At 44.6% G+C, this 20677-nt stretch overlaps 1 protein-coding gene across 1 annotated transcript in view; it reads right to left on the bottom strand.

Moving 5' to 3' along the window:
• Nucleotides 1-20677, bottom strand: part of LOC142334886 (uncharacterized) — a 78501-nt gene that overhangs the window by 15678 nt on the left and 42146 nt on the right. Inside the window, exons 4-5 of the mRNA XM_075383212.1 lie at nucleotides 11950-12058; nucleotides 11524-11753 (exon numbers count right to left, since the gene is read on the bottom strand). Of these exons, the coding sequence (XP_075239327.1) occupies nucleotides 11524-11753; nucleotides 11950-12058 (339 nt within the window). The remainder of the gene's footprint in view (nucleotides 1-11523; nucleotides 11754-11949; nucleotides 12059-20677) is intronic.

Raw genomic sequence — 20677 nt, 5'->3', positions numbered from 1 at the left:
TTGGAGGACGGCATAGTCATTAGAGTACTCTTGGAGGACGGCATAGTCATTAGGGTACTCTTGAGGACGGCATAGTCATTAGAGTACTCATGGGGGACGGCATAGTCATTAGAGTACTCATGGAGGACGGCATAGTCATTAGAGTACTCTTGGAGGACGGCATAGTCATTAGAGTACTCTTGGAGGACGGCATAGTCATTAGAGTACTCTTGGAGGACGGTATAGTCATTAGAGTACTCTTGGAGGACAGCATAGTCATTAGAGTACTCTTGGAGGACGACATAGTCATTAGAGTACTCTTGGAGGACGGCATATTCATTAGAGTACTCTTGGAGGACGGCATAGTCATTATAGTACTCGTGGATGACGGCATAGTCATTAGAGTACTCTTGGAGGAAGGCATAGTCATTAGAGTACTCTTGGAGGACGGCATAGTCATTAGAGTACTCTTGGAGGACGGCATAGTCATTAGAGTACTCTTGGAGGACGGCATAATCATTAGAGTACTCTTGGAGAACGGCATAATCATTAGAGTACTCTTGGAGGACGGCATAGTCATTAGAGTACTCATGGAGGACGGCATAGTCAATAGAGTACTCATGGAGGACGGCATAGTCATTAGAGTACTCTTGGAGGACGGCATAGTCATTAGAGTACTCTTGGAGGACGGCATAGTCATTAGAGTACTCTTGGAGGACAGCATAGTCATTAGAGTACTCTTGGAGGACGGCATAGTCATTAGAGTACTCATGGAGGACGGCATAGTCATTAGAGTACTCTTGGAGGACGGCATAGTCATTAGAGTACTCTTGGAGGACGGCATAGTCATTAGAGTACTCTTGGAGGACGGCATAGTCATTAGAGTACTCTTGGAGGACGGCATAGTCATTAGAGTACTCTTGGAGGACAGCATAGTCTTTAGAGTACTCTTGGAGGACGGCATAGTCATTAGAGTACTCTTGGAGGACGGCATAGTCATTAGAGTACTCTTGGAGGACGGCATAGTCATTAGAGTACTCTTGGAGGACGGCATAGTCATTAGAGTACTCTTGGAGGAGGGCATAGTCATTAGAGTACTCTTGGAGGACGGCTTAGTCATTAGAGTACTCTTGGAGGACAGCATAGTCATTAGAGTACTCTTGGAGGACGGCATAGTCATTAGAGTACTCTTGGAGGACGGCATAGTCATTAGAGTACTCTTGGAGGACGGCATAGTCATTATAGTACTCGTGGAGGACGGCATAGTCATTAGAGCACTCTTGGAGGAAGGCATAGTCATTAGAGTACTCTTGGAGGACGGCATAGTCATTAGAGTACTCTTGGAGGACGGCATAGTCATTAGAGTACTCTTGGAGGACGGCATAGTCATTAGAGTACTCTTGGAGGACGGCATAATCATTAGAGTACTCTTGGAGGACGGCATAATCATTAGAGTACTCTTGGAGGACGGCATAGTCATTAGAGTACTCTTGGAGGAAGGCATAGTCATTAGAGTACTCTTGGAGGACGGCATAGTCATTAGAGTACTCTTGGAGGACGGCTTAGTCATTAGAGTACTCTTGGAGGACGGCATAATCATTAGAGTACTCTTGGAGGACGGCATAATCATTAGAGTACTCTTGGAGGACGGCATAGTCATTAGAGTACTCATGGAGGACGGCATAGTCAATAGAGTACTCATGGAGGACGGCATAGTCATTAGAGTACTCTTGGAGGACGGCATGGTCATTAGGGTACTCTTGGAGGACGGCATAGTCATTAGAGTACTTTTGGAGGACTGCATAGTCATTAGAGTACTCTTGGAGGACGGCATAGTCATTAGAGTACTCTTGGAGGACGGCATAGTCATTAGAGTACTCTTTGAGGACGGCATAGTCATTAAAGTACTCTTGGAGGACGGCATAGTCATTAGAGTACTCTTGGAGGACGGCATAGTCATTAGAGTACTCTTGGAGGACGGCATAGTCATTAGAGTACTCTTGGAGGACGGCATAGTCATTAGAGTACTCTTGGAGGACAGCATAGTCATTAGAGTACTCTTGGAGGACGGCATAGTCATTAGAGTACTCATGGAGGACGGCATAGTCATTAGAGTACTCTTGGAGGACGGCATAGTCATTAGAGTACTCTTGGAGGACGGCATAGTCATTAGAGTACTCTTGGAGGACGGCATAGTCATTAGAGTACTCTTGGAGGACGGCATAGTCATTAGAGTACTCTTGGAGGACAGCATAGTCTTTAGAGTACTCTTGGAGGACGGCATAGTCATTAGAGTACTCTTGGAGGACGGCATAGTCATTAGAGTACTCTTGGAGGACGGCATAGTCATTAGAGTACTCTTGGAGGACGGCATAGTCATTAGAGTACTCTTGGAGGAGGGCATAGTCATTAGAGTACTCTTGGAGGACGGCATAGTCATTAGAGTACTCTTGGAGGACAGCATAGTCATTAGAGTACTTTTGGAGGACGGCATAGTCATTAGAGTACTCTTGGAGGACGGCATAGTCATTAGAGTACTCTTGGAGGACGGCATAGTCCTTATAGTACTCGTGGAGGACGGCATAGTCATTAGAGCACTCTTGGAGGAAGGCATAGTCATTAGAGTACTCTTGGAGGACGGCATAGTCATTAGAGTACTCTTGGAGGACGGCATAGTCATTAGAGTACTCTTGGAGGACGGCATAGTCATTAGAGTACTCTGGAGGACGGCATAATCATTAGAGTACTCTTGGAGGACGGCATAATCATTAGAGTACTCTTGGAGGACGGCATAGTCATTAGAGTACTCTTGGAGGAAGGCATAGTCATTAGAGTACTCTTGGAGGACGGCATAGTCATTAGAGTACTCTTTGAGGACGGCATAGTCATTAGAGTACTCTTGGAGGACGGCATAATCATTAGAGTACTCTTGGAGGACGGCATAGTCATTAGGGTACTCTTGGAGGACGGCATAGTCATTAGAGTACTCTTGGTGGACTGCATAGTCATTAGAGTACTCTTGGAGGACGGCATAGTCATTAGAGTACTCATGGAGGACGGCATAGTCATTAGAGTACTCTTGGAGGAAGGCATAGTCATTAGAGTACTCTTGGAGGACGGCATAGTCATTAGAGCACTCTTGGAGGAGGGCATAGTCATTAGAGTACTCTTGGAGGACTGCATAGTCATTAGAGTACTCTTGGAGGACATCATAGTCATTAGAGTACTCTTGGAGGACGGCATAGTCATTAGAGTACTCTTGGAGGACGGCATAGTCAATAGAGTACTCTTGGAGGACGGCATAGTCATTATAGTACTCGTGGAGGACGGCATAGTCATTAGAGTACTCTTGGAGGAAGGCATAGTCATTAGAGTACTCTTGGAGGACGGCATAGTCATTAGAGTACTCTTGGAGGACGGCATAGTCATTAGAGTACTCCTGGAGGACGGCATAGTCATTAGAGTACTCTTGGAGGACGGCATAACCATTAGAGTACTCTTGGAGGACGGCATAATCATTAGAGTACTCTTTGAGGACGGCATAGTCATTAGAGTACTCTTGGAGGAAGGCATAGTCATTAGAGTACTCTTGGAGGACGGCATAGTCATTAGAGTACTCTTGGTGGACGGCATAGTCATTAGAGTACTCATGGAGGACGGCATAGTCATTATAGTACTCTTGGAGGACTGCATAGTCATTAGAGTACTCTTGGAGGACGGCATAGTCATTAGAGTACTCATGGAGGACGGCATAGTCATTAGAGTACTCTTGGAGGAAGGCATAGTCATTAGAGTACTCTTGGAGGAAGGCATAGTCATTAGAGTACTCTTGGAGGACGGCATAGTCATTAGAGCACTCTTGGAGGAGGGCATAGTCATTAGAGTACTCTTGGAGGACGGCATAGTCATTAGAGTACTCTTGGAGGACATCATAGTCATTAGAGTACTCTTGGAGGACGGCATAGTCATTAGAGTACTCTTGGAGGACGGCATAGTCATTAGAGTACTCTTGGAGGACGGCATAGTCATTAGAGTACTCTTGGAGGACGGCATAGTCATTATAGTACTCGTGGAGGACGGCATAGTCATTAGAGTACTCTTGGAGGAAGGCATAGTCATTAGAGTACTCTTGGAGGACGGCATAGTCATTAGAGTACTCTTGGAGGACGGCATAGTCATTAGAGTACTCCTGGAGGACGGCATAGTCATTAGAGTACTCTTGGAGGACGGCATAATCATTAGAGTACTCTTGGAGGACGGCATAATCATTAGAGTACTCTTTGAGGACGGCATAGTCATTAGAGTACTCTTGGAGGAAGGCATAGTCATTAGAGTACTCTTGGAGGACGGCATAGTCATTAGAGTACTCTTGGAGGACGGCATAGTCATTAGAGTACTCTTGGAGGACGGCATAATCATTAGAGTACTCTTTGAGGACGGCATAATCATTAGAGTACTCTTGGAGGACGGCATAGTCATTAGAGTACTCATGGAGGACAGCATAGTCAATAGAGTACTCATGGAGGACGGCATAGTCATTAGAGTACTCTTGGAGGACGGCAGAGTCATTAGAGTACTCTTGGAGGACGGCATAGTCATTAGAGTACTCTTGGAGAACTGAATAGTCATTAGAGTACTCTTGGAGGACGGCATAGTCATTAGAGTACTCATGGAGGACGGCATAGTCATTAGAGTACTCTTGGAGGACGGCATAGTCATTAGAGTACTCTTGGAGGACGGCATAGTCATTAGAGTACTCTTGGAGGACGGCATAGTCATTAGAGTACTCTTGGAGGACGGCATAGTCATTAGAGTACTCTTGGAGGACAGCATAGACTTTAGAGTACTCTTGGAGGACGGCATAGTCATTAGAGTACTCTTGGAGGACGGCATAGTCATTAGAGTACTCTTTGAGTACGGCATAGTCATTAGAGTACTCTTGGAGGACGGCATAGTCATTAGAGTACTCTTGGAGGACGGCATAGTCATTAGGGTACTCTTGGAGGACGGCATAGTCTTTAGAGTACTCTTGGAGGACAGCATAGTCATTAGAGTACTCTTGGAGGACGGCATAGTCATTAGAGTACTCTTGGAGGACGGCATAGTCATTAGAGTACTCTTGGAGGACATCATAGTCATTAGAGTACTCTTGGAGGACGGCATAGTCATTAGAGTACTTTGGAGGACGGCATAGTCATTAGAGTTCTCTTGGAGGACGGCATAGTCATTATAGTACTCGTGGAGGATGGCATAGTCATTAGAGTACTCTTGGAGGAAGGCATAGTCATTAGAGTACTCTTGGAGGACGGCATAGTCATTAGAGTACTCTTGGAGGACGGCATAGTCATTAGAGTACTCTTGGAGGACGGCATAGTCATTAGAGTACTCTTGGAGGACGGCATAATCATTAGAGTACTCTTGGAGGACGGCATAATCATTAGAGTACTCTTGGAGGACGGCATAGTCATTAGAGTACTCTTGGAGGAAGGCATAGTCATTAGAGTACTCTTGGAGGACGGCATAGTCATTAGAGTACTCTTGGAGGACGGCATAGTCATTAGAGTACTCTTGGAGGACGGCATAATCATTAGAGTACTCTCGGAGGACGGCATAATCATTAGAGTACTCTTGGAGGACGGCATAGTCATTAGAGTATTCATGGAGGACAGCATAGTCAATAGAGTACTCATGGAGGACGGCATAGTCATTAGAGTACTCTTGGAGGACGGCAGAGTCATTAGAGTACTCTTGGAGGACGGCATAGTCATTAGAGTACTCTTGGAGAACTGAATAGTCATTAGAGTACTCTTGGAGGACGGCATAGTCATTAGAGTACTCATGGAGGACGGCATAGTCATTAGAGTACTCTTGGAGGACGGCATAGTCATTAGAGTACTCTTGGAGGACGGCATAGTCATTAGAGTACTCTTGGAGGACGGCATAGTCATTAGAGTACTCTTGGAGGACGGCATAGTCATTAGAGTACTCTTGGAGGACAGCATAGTCTTTAGAGTACTCTTGGAGGACGGCATAGTCATTAGAGTACTCTTGGAGGACGGCATAGTCATTAGAGTACTCTTGGAGTTCGGCATAGTCATTAGAGTACTCTTGGAGGACGGCATAGTCATTAGAGTACTCTTGGAGGACGGCATAGTCATTAGAGTACTCATGGAGGACGGCATAGTCTTTAGAGTACTCTTGGAGGACAGCATAGTCATTAGAGTACTCTTGGAGGACGGCATAGTCATTAGAGTACTCTTGGAGGACGGCATAGTCATTAGAGTACTCTTGGAGGACGGCATAGTCATTATAGTACTCGTGGAGGACGGCATAGTCATTAGAGTACTCTTGGAGGAAGGCATAGTCATTAGAGTACTCTTGGAGGACGGCATAGACATTAGAGTACTCTTGGAGGACGGCATAATCATTTGGGTACTCTTGGAGGACGGCATAATCATTAGAGTACTCCTGGAGGACGGCATAGTCATTAGAGTACTCATGGAGGACGGCATAGTCATTAGAGTACTCATGGAGGACGGCATAGTCATTACAGTACTCTTGGAGGACGGCATAGTCATTAGAGTACTCTTGGATTACGGCATAGTCATTAGAGTACTCTTGGAGGACGGCATAGTCATTAGAGTACTCTTCGAGGACGGCATAGTCATTAGAGTACTCATGGAGGACGGCATAGTAATCAGAGTACTCTTGGAGGACGGCATAGTCATTAGAGTACTCATGGAGGACGGCATAGTCATTAGAGTACTCTTGGAGGACGGCATAGTCATTAGAGTACTCTTGGAGGACGACAGTCATTAGAGTACTCATGGAGGACGGCATAGTCATTAGTACTCTTGGAGGACGGCATAGTCATTATAGTACTCGTGGAGGATGGCATAGTCATTAGAGTACTCTTGGAGGAAGGCATAGTCATTAGAGTACTCTTGGAGGACGGCATAGTCATTAGAGTACTCTTGGAGGACGGCATAGTCATTAGAGTACTCTTGGAGGACGGCATAGTCATTAGAGTACTCTTGGAGGACGGCATAATCATTAGAGTACTCTTGGAGGACGGCATAATCATTAGAGTACTCTTGGAGGACGGCATAGTCATTAGAGTACTCTTGGAGGAAGGCATAGTCATTAGAGTACTCTTGGAGGACGGCATAGTCATTAGAGTACTCTTGGAGGACGGCATAGTCATTAGAGTACTCTTGGAGGACGGCATAATCATTAGAGTACTCTCGGAGGACGGCATAATCATTAGAGTACTCTTGGAGGACGGCATAGTCATTAGAGTATTCATGGAGGACAGCATAGTCAATAGAGTACTCATGGAGGACGGCATAGTCATTAGAGTACTCTTGGAGGACGGCAGAGTCATTAGAGTACTCTTGGAGGACGGCATAGTCATTAGAGTACTCTTGGAGAACTGAATAGTCATTAGAGTACTCTTGGAGGACGGCATAGTCATTAGAGTACTCATGGAGGACGGCATAGTCATTAGAGTACTCTTGGAGGACGGCATAGTCATTAGAGTACTCTTGGAGGACGGCATAGTCATTAGAGTACTCTTGGAGGACGGCATAGTCATTAGAGTACTCTTGGAGGACGGCATAGTCATTAGAGTACTCTTGGAGGACAGCATAGTCTTTAGAGTACTCTTGGAGGACGGCATAGTCATTAGAGTACTCTTGGAGGACGGCATAGTCATTAGAGTACTCTTGGAGTTCGGCATAGTCATTAGAGTACTCTTGGAGGACGGCATAGTCATTAGAGTACTCTTGGAGGACGGCATAGTCATTAGAGTACTCATGGAGGACGGCATAGTCTTTAGAGTACTCTTGGAGGACAGCATAGTCATTAGAGTACTCTTGGAGGACGGCATAGTCATTAGAGTACTCTTGGAGGACGGCATAGTCATTAGAGTACTCTTGGAGGACGGCATAGTCATTATAGTACTCGTGGAGGACGGCATAGTCATTAGAGTACTCTTGGAGGAAGGCATAGTCATTAGAGTACTCTTGGAGGACGGCATAGACATTAGAGTACTCTTGGAGGACGGCATAATCATTTGGGTACTCTTGGAGGACGGCATAATCATTAGAGTACTCCTGGAGGACGGCATAGTCATTAGAGTACTCATGGAGGACGGCATAGTCATTAGAGTACTCATGGAGGACGGCATAGTCATTACAGTACTCTTGGAGGACGGCATAGTCATTAGAGTACTCTTGGATTACGGCATAGTCATTAGAGTACTCTTGGAGGACGGCATAGTCATTAGAGTACTCTTGGAGGACGGCATAGTCATTAGAGTACTCATGGAGGACGGCATAGTAATCAGAGTACTCTTGGAGGACGGCATAGTCATTAGAGTACTCATGGAGGACGGCATAGTCATTAGAGTACTCTTGGAGGACGGCATAGTCATTAGAGTACTCTTGGAGGACGGCATAGTCATTAGAGTACTCTTGGAGGACGGCATAGTCATTAGGGTACTCTTGAGGACGGCATAGTCATTAGAGTACTCATGGGGGACGGCTTAGTCATTAGAGTACTCATGGAGGACGGCATAGTCATTAGAGTACTCTTGGAAGACGGCATAGTCATTAGAGTACTCTTGGAGGACGGCATAGTCATTAGAGTACTCTTGGAGGACGGCATAGTCATTAGAGTACTATTGGAGGACAGCATAGTCATTAGAGTACGCTTGGAGGACGACATAGTCATTAGAGTACTCTTGGAGGACGGCATAGTCATTAGAGCACTCTTGGAGGACGGAATAATCATTAGAGTACTCTTGGAGGACGGCATAATCATTAGAGTACTCTTGGAGGACGACAGTCATTAGAGTACTCATGGAGGACGGCATAGTCATTAGTACTCTTGGAGGACGGCATAGTCATTAGAGTACTCTTGGAGGATGGCATAGTCATTAGAGTACTCATGGAGGACGGCATAGTCATCAGAGTACTCTTGGAGGACGGCATAGTCATTAGAGTACTCTTGGAGGACGGCATAGTCATTAGAGTACTCTTGGAGGACGGCATAGTCATTAGGGTACTCTTGAGGACGGCATAGTCATTAGAGTACTCATGGGGGACGGCATAGTCATTAGAGTACCCATGGAGGACGGCATAGTCATTAGAGTACTCTTGGAGGACAGCATAGTCATTAGAGTATTCTTGGAGGACGGCATAGTCATTAGAGTACTCTTGGAGGACGGCATAGTCATTAGAGTACTCTTGGAGGACGGCATAGTCATTATAGTACTCGTGGAGGACGGCATAGTCATTAGAGTACTCTTGGAGGAAGGCATAGTCATTAGAGTACTTTTGGAGGACGGCATAGTCATTATAGTACTCGTGGAGGACGGCATAATCATTTGGGTACTCTTGGAGGACGGCATAATCATTAGAGTACTCCTGGAGGACGGCATAGTCATTATAGTACTCTTGGAGGACGGCATAATCATTTGGGTACTCTTGGAGGACGGCATAATCATTAGAGTACTCCTGGAGGACGGCATTGTCATTAGAGTACTCATGGAGGACGGCATAGTCATTAGAGTACTCATGGAGGACGGCATAGTCATTAGAGTACTCTTGGAGGACGGCATAGTCATTAGAGTACTCTTGGATTACGGCATAGTCATTAGAGTACTCTTGGAGGACGGCATAGTCATTAGAGTACTCTTGGAGGACGGCATAGTCATTAGAGTACTCATGGAGGACGGCATAGTCATCAGAGTACTCATGGAGGACGGCATAGTCATTAGAGTACTCATGGAGGACGGCATAGTCATTAGAGTACTCTTGGAGGACGGCATAGTCATTAGAGTACTCTTGGAGGACGGCATAGTCATTAGAGTACTCTTGGAGGACGGCATAGTCATTAGGGTACTCTTGAGGACGGCATAGTCATTAGAGTACTCATGGTGGACGGCATAGTCATTAGAGTACTCATGGAGGACGGCATAGTCATTAGAGTACTCTTGGAAGACGGCATAGTCATTAGAGTACTCTTGGAGGACGGCATAGTCATTAGAGTACTCTTGGAGGACGGCATAGTCATTAGAGTACTATTGGAGGACAGCATAGTCATTAGAGTACGCTTGGAGGACGACATAGTCATTAGAGTACTCTTGGAGGACGGCATAGTCATTAGAGCACTCTTGGAGGACGGAATAATCATTAGAGTACTCTTGGAGGACGGCATAATCTTTAGAGTACTCTTGGAGGACGACATAGTCATTAGAGTACTCATGGAGGACGGCATAGTCATTAGTACACTTGGAGGACGGCATAGTCATTAGAGTACTCTTGGAGGACAGCATAGTCATTAGAGTACTCATGGAGGCCAACATAGTCATTAGTACTTTTGGAGGACGGCATAGTCATTAGAGTACTCTTGGAGGATGGCATAGTCATTAGAGTACTCATGGAGGACGGCATAGTCATTAGAGTACTCTTGGAGGACGGCATCGTCATTATAGTACTCGTGGAGGACGGCATAGTCATTAGAGTACTCTTGGAGGAAGGCATAGTCATTAGAGTACTCTTGGAGGACGGCATAGTCATTAGAGTACTCTTGGAGGACGGTATAGTCAAAAGAGTACTCTTGGAGGACGGAATAATCATTAGAGTACTCTTGGAGGACGGCATAGTCATTAGAGTACTCTTGGAGGACGGCATAATCATTATAGTACTCTTGGAGGACGGCATAATCATTAGAGTACTCTTGGAGGACGGCATAGTCATTAGAGTACTCATGGAGGACGGCATAGTCATTAGAGTACTCTTGGAGGTCGGCATAGTTATTAGAGTACTCTTGTAGGACGGCATAGTCATTAGAGTTTTCTTGGATGACGGCATAGTCATTAGAGTACTCTTGCAGGACGGCATAGTCATTAGAGCACTCATGGAGGACGGCATAGACATTAGAGTACTCTTGGAGGACGGCATAGTCATTAGAGTACTCTTGGAGGACGGCATAGTCATTAGAGTACTCTTGGAGGACAGCATAGTCATTAGAGTACTCTTTGAGGACGGCATAGTCAATAGAGTACTCTTTGAGGACGGCATAGTCATTAGATTACTCATGGAGGACGGCATAGTCATTAGAGTACTCTTGGAGGACGGCATAGTCATTAGAGTACTCTTGGAGGATGGCATAGTCATTAGAGTACTCTTGGAGGACGGCATAGTCATTAGAGTACTCTTGGAGGACAGCATAGTCGTTAGAGTACTCTTGGAGGACGGCATAGTCATTAGAGTACTCTTGGAGGACGGCATAGTCATTAGAGTACTCTTGGAGGACGGCATAATCATTAGAGTACTCTTGGAGGACGGCATAGTCATTAGAGTACTCTTGGAGGGCGGCATAGTCAGAATACTCTTGGAGGAGGGCAAAGCACTTAGAATATCATTAGAGTTATGATCTGTTTTTTTAAGAGTACTAATAATTTTTTGTATATAAGTGGTGTAAACGTTGTTACTGGTTGCAAGATTGGCCATTTTTTGTTATGTTTTTAATATTTACCTATGATAAGAGGGACGAGTGATCGGTGCTGTAACTGTGGGTAGGATATGCATATGAATGTGGCGGTAGTGGCGAGTGCAGAAGAGGCAGCTGTCACTTTCTGTGCCTGGGTAGTGTCCAGGTGGTGGCCCGATAGGAAGTGAAAGGAGAAGTAGAGGAAGACAGAAAGGCCACAACACTTCTCAACAAATATCATTCCTACTCTGCTACACGTGTCCATCATACTCCCACTGTAAATAATATTATATTCATCTCACACCTGCAGGTGCAAAAAGCGAAAGGAGCATGTTCGTCATAGGGAAGATCGGGGATCAATCCTCACTACCTCTTTCCACCTTTATTTTTTAAAATTACACTCTTGTAATTACACTCGTCCATCGTTAATTAAGCGGAGAAATAGGGGTGTAATTTGTTTTATATTTACACTCTTTGCACTCTTTTCCCGGTTGTTTTTGGGGAAAATCCTCGGCCCGGGTGATCAACTCAAGATTCCAGGCCATCGCAGACACATATGATCTGGACAGACTAATATTCTCTAGGAATTCAGATTACCGTGGAAATTGATGTGCCAGACACTCTAGCACTGTTGAGTTATTAAACTCATTAATGTCATCGACCAGACTGGTTTCAGTTTATGGATTAAAACCATAAACCTGGTTATAAGCAGATTTTGCATGCTGTAATGGTCTATAATTATCGACAATAAAAATAACAAATACTGAACCTAATAGCAGTCTGTCGTTGGAAGGCAATTTAATTGTTCGTTTTGCATTTGAAGGTCTGGCTGGTCTGTAACTGACTTTCAACAGAACTTTAAAAGAGTGTTGTGTTAGCTCTCAACAGAAAATATTAGCTCATGGGCACTCAGTATAGGGCGGAACAAAATTTTTAATCACCGGAGTTCTGGATACAAGCCCCAAAAGGGACTAGGCCTTATGCTCTAACCTATTTAGAGAATCGAAATGGTAAAACGTTTTTTGGTAAAACTTCAGTAAATCAGATGTAGGTATATGTTAGTGTACGAGGGTGACTAAGCAGGACGAGGGAGTTCGAGAAATGCGTGGTAGAACAATATTTCAATTTATTGCGTGATTTTCCCTGTGCATTTTTATTACTTAATTGGAAACTAATTGACTTAGTTAAATAAAGTTCGGATTTTAATGTCTTAATAATTTTACTCTTCTCTGAATTAGATTAGATTTATGACTTCTGTTTGGATTGGACATCAATTAGATACGAGGCTGCTGGCGCAATTTCGTTAGCTAGTGGAACTGACTGTATCGATGAAAAAATTTTCAAGAATTAAAGGTTCTCTCCATGTTAGAAAATCGATTCAAACTAAAACCTCTGACAAAGGAAATTCAATTCACTTAGTTGATTAAATAAACCTTCATGAATCTAGATAGCTATTTCGATCTTCTCAGTAAGTATTGAATGATTATGATACCTCCAGAAGTACGAGCGAATTCTAAAAAAAGTGTTAACGCACAGTATTTATGATATTCCTTTTGATAACCCTTGTGAACCCCCATATTAGATTAAGGTCACCATCTTGATCTAACAATCAGATCTCCTTGTAAATATCTAAATTCTAGTGAAAAATATGACTTTGTTTCTCTCTCAATTGTGAGAAACTAATACTTTTGAAAACGTTTTTTATAGAAAATGCTTCTATAAAAGCGTTTTAGTTAAAAAACCTATTAGCACCCAGACTGTTGATGAACAGAGGTGTCGCTGTGACTCCAGAGGCTTGTCACATGAATTTTTAACTAAGCTGTTCTAACTAAGATTAAAACTTAGTTGAAAACGCTTTTAGTCTGCCTTCGAAAGTCCGTCACACAACAGGTTATGGGCCCAGCAATTTTCCAAGTTATGCAATCTATTTCAAAAACAAAACCAGTTGACAGTGAAGCTTCTGACCTACACAGGAAAGTCGCAGGCGCTCACAATCCTGAGCTCGAGATTTGTAGAAATGCTGCAGGCGAAGGGTTGTGCAATTCACTACCAGGGAGAGAGGGACAGCAAGTGAGCGTGCATCTCTGACCAATGTGGCAAACAAATTTGAGAAAAAAAAACTATGTGGTGCTGAAGGATGCATATGGAAAGGAATTTGCGATAATGGGGGTGATATTTTTTCATGGGGGGCTATAATGGGAAAGACACAAAAAAACTACTGGCTAATTTATTTTACACCGAGTTATGATCAAATTGAAACGTCAGTTCGGGAAGGAGAAAACGTATCAGACAGTGAAAGTGATTAAATAGTAAAACGAAGAAAACGAAGACTAAATGAAACTGAAACTCCTATCTTAATTATTATTAAAATGATTTAGTAGATCTGATAACCAGTACAATGGTTGCCAAATCGGGGCTTTTTACTCTGAAAACTTGCCATTTTAAATGTGAAAATTTTGAGTCGGAGTGTACTCCCTATAGAGGACTGCATATAGTATTTTTTGTAAGAGTACTAATAATTTTTGTTTATGAGTGTTCTAAACGATCACGCTATTAATGGTTGCCAAATCGACCTTTTAACCTCAAAAGTGGCCACTTTGGATGTGAAAACTTTCAACTTCATAGCACTCTTCTTAGGGGATCATATAGAGTACTCTTGGAGGACGGCATAGTCATTAGAGTACTCATGGAGGACGGCATAGCCATTAGAATACTCTTGGAGAACGGCATAGTCTTTAGAGTACTCTTGGAGGACGGCATAGTCAAAAGAGTACTCTTGGAGGACGGCATAGTCATTAGAGTACTCTTGGAGGACGGCATAGTCATTAGAGTACTCTTGGAGGACGGCATAGTCATTAGAGTACTCATGGAGGACGGCATAGCCATTAGAATACTCTTGGAGGACGGCATAGTCATTAGAGTACTCTTGGAGGACGGCATAGTCAATAGAGTACTCTTGGAGGACGGCATAGTCATTAGAGTACTCTTGGAAGACGGCATAGTCATTAGAGTACTCTTGGAGGACGGCATAGTCATTAGAGTACTCTTGGAGGACGGCATAGTCATTAGAGTACTCATGGAAGACGGCATAGTCATTAGATTACTCTTGGAGGACGGCATAGTCATTAGAGTACTCTTGGAGGACGGCATAGTCATTAGAGTACTCTTGGAGGATGGCATAGTCATTAGAGTACTCTTGGAGGACGGCATAGTCATTAGAGTACTCTTGGAGGATGGCATAGTCATTAGAGTACTCATGGAGGACGGCATAGTCATTAGGGTTTTCTTGGAGGACGGCATAGTCATTAGAGTACTCTTGGAGGACGGCATAGTCATTAGAGTATTCTTGGAGGACGGCATATTCATTAGAGTACTCTTGGAGGACGGCATAGTCATTAGAGTACTCTTGGAGGACGGCATAGTCGTTAGAGTACTCACGGTGGACGGCATAGTCATTAGAGTACTCTTGGAGGACGGCATAGTCATTAGAGTACTCTTGGAGGACGGCATAGTCATTAGAGTACTCCTGGAGGACGGCATAGTCATTAGAGTACTCTTGGAAGACGGCATAGTCATTAGAGTACTCTTGGAGGACGGCATAGTCATTAGAATACTCATGGAGGACGGCTTAGTCATTAGAGTACTCATGGAGGACGGCATAGTCATTAGAGTACTCTTGGAGGACGGCATATTCAATAGAGTACTCTTGGAGGACGGCATAGTCATTAGAGTACTCTTGGAAGACGGCATAGTCATTAGAGTACTCTTGGAGGACGGCATAGTCATTAGAGTACTCTTGGAGGACGGCATAGTCATTGGAGTACTCTTGGAGGACGGCATAGTCATTAGAGTACTCATGGTGGACGGCATAGTCATTAGAGTACTCTTGGAGGACAGCATAGTCATTAGAGTACGCTTGGAGGACGGCATAGTCATTAAAGTACTCTTGGAGGACGGCATGGTCATTAGAGTACTCTTGGAGGACGGCATAGTCATTAGAGTACTCATGGAGGACGGCATAGTCATTAGAGTACTCTTGGAGGACGGCATAGTCATTAGAGTACTCTTGGAGGACGGTATAGTTGTTAGAGTACTCATGGTGGACGGCATAGTCATTAGAGTACTCTTGGAAGACGGCATAGTCATTAGAGTACTCTTGGAGGACGGCATAGTCATTAGAGTACTCCTGGAGGACGGCATAGTCATTAGAGTACTCTTGGAAGACGGCATAGTCATTAGAGTACTCTTGGAGGACGGCATAGTCATTAGAGTACTCTTGGAGGACGGCATAGTCATTAGAATACTCATGGAGGACGGCTTAGTCATTAGAGTACTCATGGAGGACGGCATAGTCATTAGAGTACTCTTGGAGGACGGCATATTCAATAGAGTACTCTTGGAGGACGGCATAGTCATTAGAGTACTCTTGGAAGACGGCATAGTCATTAGAGTACTCTTGGAGGACGGCATAGTCATTAGAGTACTCTTGGAGGACGGCATAGTCATTGGAGTACTCTTGGAGGACGGCATAGTCATTAGAGTACTCATGGTGGACGGCATAGTCATTAGAGTACTCTTGGAGGACAGCATAGTCATTAGAGTACGCTTGGAGGACGGCATAGTCATTAAAGTACTCTTGGAGGACGGCATGGTCATTAGAGTACTCTTGGAGGACGGCATAGTCATTAGAGTACTCATGGAGGACGGCATAGTCATTAGAGTACTCTTGGAGGACGGCATAGTCATTAGAGTACTCTTGGAGGACGGCATAGTTGTTAGAGTACTCATGGAGGACGGCATAGTCATTAGAGTACTCCTGGAGGACGGCATAGTCATTAGAGTACTCTTGGAAGACGGCATAGTCATTAGAGTACTCTTGGAGGACGGCATAGTCATTAGAGTACTCATGGAGGGCGGCTTAGTCATTAGAGTACTCATGGAGGACGGCATAGTCATTAGAGTACTCTTGGAGGACGGCATAGTCATTAGAACACTCTTGGAGAACGGCATAATCATTAGAGTACTCTTGGAGGACGGCATAGTCATAAGAGTACTCTTGGAGGACGGCATAGTCATTAGAGTACTCAGTGAGGACGGCATAGTTATTAGAGTATTCTTGGAGGACAGCATAGTCGTTAGAGTAGTCTTGGAGGACGGCATAGTGATTAGAGTACTCCTGGAGGACGGCATAGTCATTAGAGTACTCTTGGAGGACGGCATAGTCATTAGAGTACTCTTGGAGGACGGCATAGTCATTAGAGTACTCTTGGAGGACGGCATAGTCATTAGATAACTCTTGGAGGACGGCATAGTCATTAGAGTACTCGTGGAGGACGGCATAGTCATTAGAGTACTGTTGGAGGACAGCATAGTCATTAGAGTACTCTTGGAGGACGGCATAGTCATTAGAGTACTCTTGGAGGACGGCATAGTCATTAGAGTACTCTTGGAGGACGGCATAGTCATTAGAGTACTCCTGGAGGACGGCATAGTCATTAGAGTACTCTTGGAGGACGGCATAGTCATTAGAGTACTCTTGGAGGACGGCATAGTCATTAGAGTACTCTTGGAGGACGGCATAGTCATTAGATAACACTTGGAGGACGGCATAGTCATTAGAGTACTCGTGGAGGACGGCATTGTCATTAGAGTACTGTTGGAGGACAGCATAGTCATTAGAGTACTCTTGGAGGACGGCATAGTCATTAGAGTACTCTTGGAGGACGGCATAGTCATTAGAGTACTCTTGGAGGACGGCATAGTCATTAGAGTACTCTTGGAGGACGGCATAGTCATTAGAGTACTCTTGGAGGACAGCATAGTCATTAGAGTGCTCTTGGAGAACGGCATAATCATTAGAGTACTCTTGGAGGACGGCATAGTCATAAGAGTACTCTTGGAGGACGGCATAGTCATTAGAGTACTCAGTGAGGACGGCATAGTCATTAGAGTATTCTTTGAGGACAGCATAGTCATTAGAGTAGTCTTGGAGGACGGCATAGTGATTAGAGTACTCCTGGAGGACGGCATAGTCATTAGAGTACTCTTGGAGGACGGCATAGTCATTAGAGTACTCTTGGAGGACGGCATAGTCATTAGAGTACTCTTGGAGGACGGCATAGTCAATAGATAACTCTTGGAGGACGGCATAGTCATTAGAGTACTCGTGGAGGACGGCATAGTCATTAGAGTACTGTTGGAGGACAGCATAGTCAATAGAGTACTCTTGGAGGACGGCATAGTCATTAGAGTACTCTTGGAGGACGGCATAGTCATTAGAGTACTCTTGGAGGACGGCATAGTCATCAGAGTACTCTTGGAGGACGGCATAGTCATTAGAGTACTCTTGGAGGACAGCATAGTCATTAGAGTGCTCTTGGAGGACGGCATAGTCATTATAGTACTCTTGGAGGACGGCATAGTCATTAGAGTACTCTTGGAGGACGGCATAGTCATTAGAGTGCTCTTGGAGGACGGCATAGTCATTATAGTACTCTTGGATGACGGCATAGTCATTAGAGTGCTCTTGGAGGACGGCATAGTCATTATAGTACTCTTGGAGGACGGCATAGTCAATAGAGTACTCTTGGAGGACGGCATAGTCATTAGAGTACTCTTGGAGGACGGCATAGTCATTAGAGTACTCCTGGAGGACGGCATAGTCATTAGAATACTCTTGGAGGACGGCATAATCATTAGAGATCTCTTGGAGGACGGAATAGTCATTAGAGTTTTCTTGGTGGACGGCATAGTCATTAGAGAACTCAGTGAGGACGGCATAGTCATTAGAGAAATCTTGGAGGACAGCATAGTCATTAGAGTAGTCTTGGAGGACGGGATAGTCATTAGAGTACTCTTGGAGGACGGCATAGTCATTAGAGTACTCTTGGAGGACGGCATAGTCATTAGAGTACTCTTGGCGGACGGCATAGTCATTAGAGTACTCTTGGAGTACGGCATATTCATTATAGTACTTTTGGAGGACGGCATAGTCATTAGAGTACTCTTGCAGGACGGCATAGTTGTTAGAGTACTCTTGGAGGACGGCATAGTGATTAGAGTACTGTTGGAGGACAGCATAGTCATTAGAGTACTCTTGGAGGACGACAGTCATTAGAGTTCTCTTGGAGGACGGCATAGTCATTAGATTACTCTTGGAGGGCGGCATAGTCATTAGAGTACTCTTGGAGGACGGCATAGTCATTAGAGTACTCTTGGAGGACAGCATAGTCATTAGAGTACTCTTTAAGGACGGCATAGTCATTAGAGTACTCTTGGAGGACCGCATAGTCATTAGATTACTCTTGGAGGACGGCATAGTCATTAGAGTACTCATGGAGGACGGCATAGTCATTAGAGTACTCATGGAGGACGGCATAGTCATTAGAGTACTCATAGAGGACGGCATAGTCGTTAGAGTACTCTTGGAGGACAGTATAGTCATTTGAGTGCTCTTGGAGGACGGCATAGTCATTAGAGTACTCTTGGAGGACGGCATAGTCATTAGAGTACTCTTGGAGGACGGCATAGTCATTAGAGTACTCTTGGAGGACGGCATAGTCATTAGAGTACTCATGGAGGACGGCATAGTCATTAGAGTACTCTTGGAGGACGGCATAGTCATTAGAGTACTCATGGAGGACGGCATAGTCATTAGAGTACTCATAGAGGACAGCATAGTCATCAGAGTACTCTTGGAGGACGGCAGAGTCATTAGAGTACACTTGGAGGACGGCATAGTCATTAAAGTACTCTTGGAGGACGGCATAGTCATTAGAGTACTATTGGAGGACGGCATAGTCATTAGAGTACTCTTGGAGGACGGCATAGTCATTAGAGTACTCTTGGAGTACGGCATAGTCATTAGAGTACTCTTGGAGGACGGCATAGTCATTAGTCATTAGAGTACTCTTGGAGGACGGCATAGTCATTAGAGTACTCTTGGAGGACGGCATAGTCATTAGAGTACTCTTGGGGGACGGTATAGTCATTAGAGTACTCTTGCAGGACGGCATAGTCATTAGAGTACTCATGGAGGACGGCATAGCCATTAGAATACTCTTGGAGGACGGCATAGTCTTTAGAGTACTCTTGGAGGACGGCATAGTCAAAAGAGTACTCTTGGAGGACGGCATAGTCATTAGAGTACTCTTGGAGGACGGCATAGTCATTAGAGTACTCTTGGAGGACGGCATAGTCATTAGAGTACTCATGGAGGACGGCATAGCCATTAGAATACTCTTGGAGGACGGCATAGTCATTAGAGTACTCTTGGAGGACGGCATAGTCAATAGAGTACTCTTGGAGGACGGCATAGTCATTAGAGTACTCTTGGAAGACGGCATAGTCATTAGAGTACTCTTGGAGGACGGCATAGTCATTAGAGTACTCTTGGAGGACGGCATAGTCATTAGAGTACTCATGGAAGACGGCATAGTCATTAGATTACTCTTGGAGGACGGCATAGTCATTAGAGTACTCTTGGAGGACGGCATAGTCATTAGAGTACTCTTGGAGGACGGCATAGTCATTAGAGTACTCTTGGAGGACGGCATAGTCATTAGAGTACTCTTGGAGGATGGCATAGTCATTAGAGTACTCATGGAGGACGGCATGGTCATTAGGGTATTCTTGGAGGACGGCATAGTCATTAGAGTACTCTTGGAGGACGGCATAGTCATTAGAGTATTCTTGGAGGACGGCATATTCATTAGAGTACTCTTGGAGGACGGCATAGTCATTAGAGTACTCTTGGAGGACGGCATAGTCGTTAGAGTACTCACGGTGGACGGCATAGTCATTAGAGTACTCTTGGAGGACGGCATAGTCATTAGAGTACTCTTGGAGGACGGCATAGTCATTAGAGTACTCCTGGAGGACGGCATAGTCATTAGAGTACTCTTGGAAGACGGCATAGTCATTAGAGTACTCTTGGAGGACGGCATAGTCATTAGAATACTCATGGAGGACGGCTTAGTCATCAGAGTACTCATGGAGGACGGCATAGTCATTAGAGTACTCTTGGAGGACGGCATATTCAATAGAGTACTCTTGGAGGACGGCATAGTCATTAGAGTACTCTTGGAAGACGGCATAGTCATTAGAGTACTCTTGGAGGACGGCATAGTCATTAGAGTACTCTTGGAGGACGGCATAGTCATTGGAGTACTCTTGGAGGACGGCATAGTCATTAGAGTAC

The sequence above is a fragment of the Convolutriloba macropyga genome, chromosome 2 (genome assembly GCF_964194025.1).
Source record: "Convolutriloba macropyga chromosome 2, txConMacr16.3, whole genome shotgun sequence".
NCBI classification, from domain to species: Eukaryota; Metazoa; Xenacoelomorpha; order Acoela; family Convolutidae; genus Convolutriloba; species Convolutriloba macropyga.
Note: the sequence above shows the minus strand (reverse complement) of the source record. Positions and strands in the feature narration are given on the sequence as shown.